The following is a 9,692-nucleotide window of genomic DNA, read 5'->3' on the forward strand; positions in this document are numbered from 1 at the left end:
GGTGGGGTGCCCAGCCACCGGGGGTGCTCTCGAACCCGCGTTTGCATCGGGAGGCGGGAAGAGGGAAAAGGGAAACGCGGGTCTGGAACCCGGGCGCCGCTCAAACTCACGCTTTCAAACACCGCTTTTATTTTTTCAAATGCGTTTCTGTGACAGCTCTGGCTAACCCTACACACGTTCTGTAACACCATCTCCTCTGCAGCCGGCGCGGCTGGGGTCATTTTCCCACCACTCGTAACTTGACAGCAGCAGCTTAATCTGCTGTGAAGTGGTAACACGGTTCGAGCTCTCCAGGGGGAACGTGCTGGAGAGCTGAACGTCTGCAGAATCTACACCTACAGAATAAATCATCCACAAACCTCAATCTACGCCATCGTGACCTATATTTATATTGCATTATGACAGCGTCTAACGGTTTTAGTGACCTGTGCTGGCAGCTAACAGAAACAGCAACTAAACACTTAACCTGCCCTGACACAGCAGGGAGCGATGAGGTACTCAGTACTGAGCTGAGTTTTGTCCTTTTATGTTTGCCTTGTGAAAAAAGGCGCCAGTGGGGTAGGGGTCCCGCTCCCAGGCTGTCCAACCGGGTGCTCGCAAGAGGCCCCCCCATGAGCTGAGAACACAAATGGTTTCCATCCAGTTCTAACTTGCTCAAGAACTGCAATTCAACTTCCTTCTCAAACTAGCGCAGCTCCACAGTTACCAGGTCAAACGTACCTTTACCTTCCCAGGGAATCCCCCAGGGCCTTGGACTCAGGTGCTCAGTGTTACTGGAGAAGCTGGGAGCTCTGCACGTTGCCAAAATCCTCTTCGGCATCGCTCGCTGTTGCTAAGCTCTGGAAGGTGGGAGCGATGGCATCCTTCTTACCAGAGACTGCTCCAAAAAATAAGGAATGAAACTGGAAAAATGCAATATTTATAGAAGTAAGAAACTCCGTGTGATACAGAATTTGGGGGTTAATTATTTCTGAAGCTTTTGCCGCTTTAAAAGCCCACTTTAAAATCTTTATCAGTCTACAGTGTTTCCTAGGAAAACAGGCCTGTGGCCCGTGACTGGTTCCAGCGTCACGGTTAAACGAGGTGGGTTTGGTCAGCCGCGCTGCTGTGAAAGCCGGGCCCAGCGAAGGCCCAGGTGGGGAGCTGAACCTCTGTGTGCAGAGCCCCCAGGCGAGGGGCAGCGTTCGGCTCCCCCCCAGCTGAGGCCTCCCACCCCACACGTGGCTGGGAGCCTCCTTACCGTCTGCCCGCCAGGCTCCGTTGCCTCCCCTCCCAGCGCGGCGTGGTCCTCGCTCACGGCTGCTCCTCCTGTCCCGGCCGCGGCTTGCTTTGCCACGCTGGGAATGCTTCTGCTCTCCCGTTTTGCCAAAGGACTGGTAGGTTTCGTGGACTCCGTGTTCTGGGCACTTCCATTCCATGGTGGCTTTTTGGAGGCAACTGCTGCGGCGTTGCTGTCTTTATCAGAGGTTTTTTCAGATTTACCCATCTGTGTCTTCAAGCTGGATTGGAGAGAGGAGGTCAGGTTCGTAACTGGCTTTTCCATGGTTTTGCTGGAATGTCTATTTGCTGTTCATGAACAGCATTATGGCTTTAACTTCTCAACAAGTATCTTCCCCTCCTACTGCAGCAGGAGCCCATGGAGATAAAGGAAAGCAGAAGCTTGCACAGAGCATGCTCTGTTGCACCAAGTTTTATTGCTCTGCATGCCACCGAGATGTTCTGAACCTGCCTCGTTCATGGTTTTCCTATGAACAGAAACTCCAGGACCTGTACAGTGCTTACCAGTACCCTGCAAGAATGACCAGATCACTCGCCATCTTAAGTCTGACTTGGCTGGAAAACATTAAGCTTCAATTTTTTTCCATCCTCTGAAAGCAGCCTGCCTCCCTCACCCGCCCCCGTCGCCCACCCCTACCTTTCCTGCTGCTGTGAAAAGCAGGGAGGCTGCTGGGAAGACGCCTCCTTTTCCACGTCGGACAAAGTGGCCAAAATAAAGCTGGCTTCCAGCATCGTATCTTCAACACTGAAAGCAATTGGTCTAAACACAAATAGTCAGAGACATAAATGGCACACGTAATTACAGACATCGCGGGAGGAAGCGCAGCTCGTGCCATTTATACATGAAGATTAACAAGTTACCAATCTAAATGCACCAACCAGCAAGTGCGATACAGTATTATACTTAGTCAAATGATAGTTTTAAATAAGTCACTGCTAAAACTAGATTTTAACCAGAAAAGGTACTGTTTCTTCAGGCTATTAAATAAAATCCTTGCATTAGACTGAGAGCCTGATGTGTCCAGGTAACATAGTGAGCCATGCTAATGAGCACCTGCATGAGATAATGCTGATGCCTGCGTTAAACGCTTTATGTGTAAGAACAAAGTACTTAACCCTGCATCTTTTGGTAGGAAATGCAAATCTATTGCATTGTTCCAGTTAAATATTCAAGTAACCCGCGGATGAAACCCAACTGCAGCATAACCACCGGGGTTCGGTCGGGTATGTTCCAAACCGTACTTTCCAGATACGTCAAAATGGATTGAGACAAGAGCGCTGGTAGCTTCCGAAAATGCTAGCAGTCCCTGAAAAGAAGGGGTGGGTGGTTAAGCACTGTTTTAAAAACAGAAGATCAATATTAGAATGTAATCCCAGCTGGTTTTTACTGGCAAAAAGAGGGTAGAAGGCCACTGCTTCTAGACCACACTTCTTGCCTTCCCCGCCTGGAGCTTTGCCAAGGAAGCTGCTGCGTGCGGAACTTCTGTGGTCACCACGCTTTCTCCAGTGCCACTATCGTGTGCCTGCCCAGCGCCAAAATCACATTTTTGTTGTTTTAAAAATGTTCCGCTTGCCTTTCAGAGGCTCCCGTGAGGGACTCGGCAGTGTCCTGAAGATCCTTCAGAACGCTTCCTCGGCCATTCTGCATTGGCCCAGTCAAGTCGGGCAAATGAATGGGAAATGTTTAATGTTCAAGACAAATTCTTACTTTACCCTCAGTTCTTTAAGGCAAAATGTCACTTCAGAATCTACTCCCACTTGAAAGTAGTCAAATTCTTCGGGGTTTAGTTGTATTTCGGTAAGCATGGTCTTTGAAAAATCTGTTTAAAATAACAAGAAAGCCAAGGACTCAAAGGAGTGAAGTTTGAACTCAACACAATTTAGGATTATAACCGTGAGGTTTTTACATCAGCATTGTTTGAACAAATAATTGTGTTTTTATAGTGACTGTCAGGAATAAATATTTATTTATCTAAATTTATTTAATAATTAAGTAAACCCCTCAATTTATTTACAGTATATCGCGTAGATTTAAATGGCTTTTAACAGAACCTATTTTACGTTCTGCCGTGTGATCTAACCTGACTGCTGCTGTTGTTTTTGCAACTCTGCTCTGTTGACAGGCATTCAGCACAAACGGTATTGCCGGCTGCTTATTGCTGCATTGATGGGAAGGCCAAAACGCAGCATGATTTTAAGAGATTAATCCTAATTACTGACTATCATCAGAGAAAACAAAGCTGGACTTGGGTTCTTTGTTTTAAATTATTATCTTTTTCCGGATACGTAAGTGGCAACAGGAACCAGGCTCTTCCGTTTCAGGTAATTCAGTTGTTGTTTGTTATCGTTAGATTAGGCCGTGGTTGTTATGAGGCGTGTGAAAAGAAAGTAAGAGGGTACTTCCATGATGCGTTAGGAGTCTCAGAGGCATTCAGAAAAATTTTACAGCAGCTTAAACAGTACAGACCTACCCAGTTCTCTTCCAAAGCCAGGCTGCTGACAAAGTATCGCACGCTGTGCCCAGTCCTCCGTTTCTCTGCTTCAAGAGGGTTTTGGTTTTTTTAATCTCAGCCTTCAGGGAGGCCCCATTGCGTGTTCAAATATAATCTCGTAAAGTTTCTTAAAACTGTAGAAGTACCCACGTACCAACACGCCTGCCAGCTTCTGCAAGGCAGAGCCTACCGCGTGCCGATGAAAACAAGCCGAGGCAGACGGTGTAATTTCTTTCTTTGAAAATTAAAGTACACGTGGGAAACCCCAAGCCATGGCCAGACAATATGTTCAAAGGAGCCACTTTGTCTCAGTGCATAGAGAACATTTGCTGCAGGCAGTGTATTGCATCACACGCCACACAACAAGAACAATGCTTGTAATTCCTCCTTTTTCTCCTTGACTGCTCAGGTTTTTGGTCTCGTTAAATTTTTACCTACCGGTCTTTTCACTTTCTTTCTTACGATAACCCTCTTATGTTTCTAACGTTAAGAAAATCTGTCATTCCAAATGTAATATTTTTATTTTCAGCCATTCCTTTCCTGTTCCACTCCAGTCAGTTCCCACCACTTAATCCTTCTCGCTCCCCACTCCTTTAGTCTGTTCTGGGCACAATCCCCTCCCCTACGCTCTAGGCAGTCAACTTTTTCTAGGTCATTATCCTCAGCTTTGGTCATAAGCAAGTATGAAAAGCATCCTTTTATTATACGATATACAAGAACCTACACTTCAAAAACACAATTATATCTTTAAAATTAGCTTGAGTCACACCCCAAGACTCTAGATTGTTCTCCATCTCGGACGGAGATCTGAAAACAGCAGTGACAGTGTTTGGCCAGCTAACATGCTGTATTGCCCTGATACTAAAATATACTCCATAATGATATCAATTCTGTAATTACGGTATTCAGATTTAAATAGTTCTTCTTAAAACATAAAATTATCTCCTTTTTCCTGTCTGTTGCCGTGCTTCTGCTCTTGCAGCACAGTAATTACCTCTGTTCAAGCCTACAGCAAGTGGCATAATTTATTTCAATTGGCTGCTCAGTCTGATTATCTGCCACTGATACCAGGAAAATGTTATTAAAACCAGACTTTCTTAAAAGATATTAAAAACAGAGGCTGGCAGTATGACTTAAAAATCTCCCTATGTGCCCCTCTTTTAAAAATCTCATTCAGCCATAAAATGCATTCTCTGTTTAGGTTGCAATAGTTATTATTCCCTACTCCACCTGTTTTAAAGTCCCAATATTGTTTCATATTTTGAATTTCCTTACCAGTGTCTTCCTCGGTGTAACTCTTGAAACAAACCTTCATTGGAGTAACTGATAAGGTTACTTCTTCTTGACTGCTCGGAAAGTGGATCATTATATCAGCCAGCAGCCTATAAAATTTCATTCAACATTAAAATAATTCTGCCTGCCACAAATTACTAGCTAGCATTTGTTACTCACATTAGGAAATAAATTGTTACTTGGCCATACTGTTGGAAAAACTGCCATTGAAATGCGCACCCCTGAAGCGTGTTGTGTCTTTCTAATTGATTTGTAGAGCAGTAAGTACACAAGAAATCTAAAAATACAGCTAGTAATTACGAAAGCAAATTTGTTTATATTTAATGCCTGCGTATGCTGCCAAATCAGTCTCACATATATTGCTGCTGCCTTTCTGGATGTAAATATCACCATTTTGAGCAAACCTCAGTGTCCTATACTCTAAAGCTTGCAGTTTTAAAAGTTCTGTAATCTTTTTATAAACACAGTACATAGTATCTGTATCTTTCCACACCTTTAGTGCTTTAAGGGTTGATTGTTGTGACAGCTCCTATGCACAAGAAACACTCCTAATAGAAACGCTGTCGGGAAAAGCCCAGTCTAACTCTTCCTTGCCTTTGCTTGCAATAACAAAGCCAAATCTTGGATTCTTCCGGGGGCTGCTTTTCAAAGCAGAACTTTACCTCATTGCATTAAAAAAAAAATGTACTTTTGCCACTGGATTCTTTGCCTATAAAATGAAAGCACTACTTTATTGGTCAGAGGTGGAAGCTGCTCAAAGGTGGGAATTCAAATTACACACTTCTCGAGGTTCGACTGCGTAGGATTAATGGCAGAATGATCCAAATTTCTTAAGCTGTATTGTGAAAAATCAAGCACTAGGATACAGGATTTAGGAATTCACCATTTTTGCCTGTGCCCTAATCAGATTTTCATTATGTTAATGGCTACGAGAGCAGTATTGCCTCTGGTGTGATTTTTTTTTTTTTTTTCAGAAAGGATATTTTTGTATTCATTACCTGGAGTGGACTTTAAGTATGTTTGGACACATGTGCTTGGCAAAAACAGCCTGCAATGGCTCACATTCTTGAGACATCAGATTATATGTCTTTACAACACCTAGGTACAAAGGATATGAACAAAACTCAGTGCTGGTCTGGAATTTTAAATGGTTTTTTCAGTATTATTTGTTCTTTTAGGAAATCTCAATAGAGAAAGCAACCGAGTGACTTGACTTCAGCTATGTGGAAATAACTTGCCCACAAATAGAAAGCTGAATTAACCTGCCACCTAAGACTTCCTTCATCTTATTAGTTATGCCCCTCCAGCACCTGAGCTTTTTAAGAATCCACAAGAATTAAGTAAACAGCAACAAGCACAACAAATGCAGGGGAAAAAAAGGCTTAAATGTTTGACTGGTATAATAATATAAGCGGCGGTGGAATACAAGAAGCAAACCCTGCAGATCTCTGTGTAGTTCTAGGTAAGCACGAGCTAAGTGAGCTTAACTGTCTTGCGACCTAATTCAATATATTATCTCATTATTAGTAATACAAGCTAGATTTTTACTAATATAAACCACTGCCTATTACACAGCACAGCTCAGCAAGCTATGTCGACAGATGATGGTTCTTCACCAGTTCTGCAAAGACTAATGCTGATGAATATACCCAGTGTTCTGCTGGACTGGGGATGTCAGACCTGTTACCGTGTTGAAGAACTGGAAGTATTAGAACTGGAAAACCCCAGTAAATCCTCTGTTTCAAACACCTGCCAAACCAGGACTTCCCTCCCTTTCCATAACGTCTGTTACTCCAGTCTAGTTCTAAATTGTAAGCAGTAGGCTGACAATTAATAAGTAGCATGCGTTAACTACTGAACTGAAGAATGTTCATCTGATAAAAGCTGTTATACCTTCACTTTTACAAGGCGATGCCCATGATAAATACAAATTACGATGTGAAGAGGCTGAAAGTGTTTGGCATAATGTTCCATCAGCAACATTCAGTTAATAATTACACCAAATACTGCGTGGCCCTCCTGTTTTAAACTGCTTCTGTTTCTGTAAAGTTGCTTTATGTGCAACCTACCGTGTTTGCAGAGGAGCCGAAAAGTTATGTGATGATCATTCATATTTGTATAAATGCTGCATTTCTCTACATGCCTTTCCAGCACATTTACACATCTAAATATGGGAAGAACTGACTGTAAAAAAGTAAAAAAAAAGAAGCGGTGCAGGGGTTACTCACCAAGCAATTTTGCAGTATTATTTCCCTAGTTTCATACGGTTTATCTCAAGCTCCTGCTTTTATGGCCTCCTCATACTGCTTTGTAAGCAGACACTGAGGCAGCCGATACCGATCGTTGCCACCCTCACCCACTATTCCAATACGTGGCCAGCAGATCTGTTTGCTAAACAACTGGTCAAAGCTCTCCTGCCTGTTACTGGTTTTGAAGGCTAAGGGAGAAACGCTCCAGAGGCAGAAATGTGGTATTCCTTCACCCCAGGATTAAGCTGGTTCAGACTTCGGGAACCACAGGGCACAGCTCAGGAGGCACAACTTCTAAATGTAATTAAATACCAATTCTCTCTTTTGCAGAATCGCTCAGAAGCGCTTAAGTTTAGAGCCACCTACACGCCTCTATGAGCTTCCGCCTGTAATTTCATTTGGAAATTGGGCTAATGTGCTGCTTATGAAGCTGCGCGTAACAATCCATTAAAATGTACCTTAATTATCAATTTACATGGGAGGGATAACTGTTTCTTCTTCTGACATGGTTGAGACACAGCTGTCCAGCAGTAATGTTGAAAAAACATAGATGAGAAGAAGACATACGCATATGCTGACCTTGAAGAATTCACCGACCTTAAGGCAAGCTGAAAATATATGTAAAGTAATTTCTTAACTCAAAATATTGCATATCAAACCCTTAACAAAAAAGCCATCTCTGTGCCTCAGCACTATACCTAAGCCACAAAACCTTTACAACTGTACATCTCAAAATAAGTATAGATGCATCCTGCATACAATCATGCTCAAACTTATCACCTTCGTTCTTACTGGTCAGACGCCACTGGCGTAACGCAGGCATAGGAATCCAAGCTGCGGACACTTAAGTGGCCCTGAAGTGTGAGTTACTCAAGCACTTAAAGCTCAGCTTGTGTTTGAGGCATTTGAAGGACTGGAGTTTATTCTAAAACAATCTTCCTCTACCCCCATCCACACAACATGTACAAATGAGCAAAGACGCTACTAGCACCTCAAAAATTCTTCAGGCATAACAAGAAATTATCTCCACTTCTGATCTTCCAGCCTCCCAGCAAGTTAAGGAGAGTTGATTGACTTTAACTAAGAAACCTCTAGAGAAAACTAATTCTGCTGGAAATGGCATTTGATTAATCAGAGGCATATTAATGGATGCATTCTTCCTGTTGAGTCATACTGGTACAAACCCATGTTGTTTAGAGGCAGCTTCTGATGTGGTAAAAAACATAAAGCTTTTGACCCGTGACAACAGAAATAACCCCCTTGGTATTAATCCGGATGTCCTGGACACGATTCAGCCTGGGTAACAAAAAATTGAAGAATACTAGGGGCAGAGTAGGAATGAATCTTCCATGGTGTAATCTGCATAATTACAATTACAAAAAATATGGCATTTGTCCATGTTGAAAGTAAAGGAAGCTGAGAGAAAACATACCTCAGGCTGAAGGGTAGTACCTGTAGGAAAACAACACAGTATCCAACAACATAAATACGATTTTTAAATTACAATAAATCAAATTCACTTACACCTTTTTCTATGGGGTCAAACCAAAATTCATCACTAATACGTGCCATGGCATGTATTGCTCTTCCAAACACTAGCAGGAAAAGAAAACAGTTCAATATGCATTCTAAGTTAAAAAGTTATACAGGGTTTTCTCCAGAATAATTCAAGAGGAAACATTACAAATTTCCTACACGTTTCAAAGAACACTGATGACGTGGTAGAAAACATTGCTCTTTACTTTTTAGTTGCACAAACACCCTGATGTTTTCGAAAGGTGCCTCTGATGAGGCACGCCTCAAATGTCACCTGTCCCTTTGCAACAACTGGCGTGGCCTGATGTCACCACGAATTAATTCAATCTAATGGGACAAAACACCACTGAAGTTAGAAATTATGTTTTGTAGATGGCAACGAGTTTGAGCAAGTGGTAAGCCACTGGACATTTGTAAAGATGTAACCCTAAAAAACACAGAAGAAACTGGCAGTGGGTCTCAGAAATTGCCTCTGCCCACCCTGGCACTGGCAGAGCAGCGTTTTGCACGAAATGCCATGCATGGGAGGTTTAGTTGGGCCTCTGGAAGTAGAAGCACAGGGAGGCACCCAGGTAAGCAATGGCTACTCCACCTGAAAGTACTACAAATCCAGCCCAGGTGGCCAAGAGCGCCAACAGCACCCTGGCTTGTATCAGGAGTGCTGTGGCCAGCAGGAGCAGGGCAGGGACCGTGCCCCTGTGCTGGGCACTAGGGAGGCCACCCCTCGAATGCTGGGGTTAGGGTTGGGCCCCTCACTACCAGAAGGACCTGGAGGGGCTGGAGCATGTCCAGAGAAGGGCAGCGGAGCTGGGGAGGGGTCTGGAGCCCCAGGGTGCTGGGGGGG

General features: G+C 43.4%; 1 protein-coding gene across 2 annotated transcripts in view; it reads right to left on the bottom strand.

The window, feature by feature from the left end:
- RAD9B (RAD9 checkpoint clamp component B) overlaps positions 1-9,692 on the bottom strand; it is a 14,992-nt gene that overhangs the window by 2,840 nt on the left and 2,460 nt on the right. The window contains exons 2-10 of one of the 2 annotated variants that reach the window (XM_035890448.1): positions 8,837-8,907; positions 7,771-7,920; positions 7,133-7,247; positions 6,062-6,161; positions 5,046-5,152; positions 2,992-3,098; positions 2,521-2,585; positions 1,241-1,499; positions 727-902 (exon numbers count right to left, since the gene is read on the bottom strand). In XM_035890448.1, coding sequence (XP_035746341.1) covers positions 771-902; positions 1,241-1,499; positions 2,521-2,585; positions 2,992-3,098; positions 5,046-5,152; positions 6,062-6,161; positions 7,133-7,247; positions 7,771-7,920; positions 8,837-8,884 — 1,083 coding nt within the window. In that variant the 5' untranslated portion in view covers positions 8,885-8,907 and the 3' untranslated portion in view covers positions 727-770. Of the gene's footprint in view, positions 1-726; positions 903-1,240; positions 1,500-2,520; positions 2,586-2,991; positions 3,099-5,045; positions 5,153-6,061; positions 6,162-7,132; positions 7,248-7,770; positions 7,921-8,836; positions 8,908-9,692 lie in introns of those variants that run through there. The other variant, XM_035890449.1, reaches the window with a different exon arrangement.

This window comes from Egretta garzetta, unplaced genomic scaffold, assembly GCF_000687185.1.
Source record: "Egretta garzetta isolate BGI_Z169 unplaced genomic scaffold, ASM68718v1 scaffold343, whole genome shotgun sequence".
NCBI classification, from domain to species: Eukaryota; Metazoa; Chordata; class Aves; order Pelecaniformes; family Ardeidae; genus Egretta; species Egretta garzetta.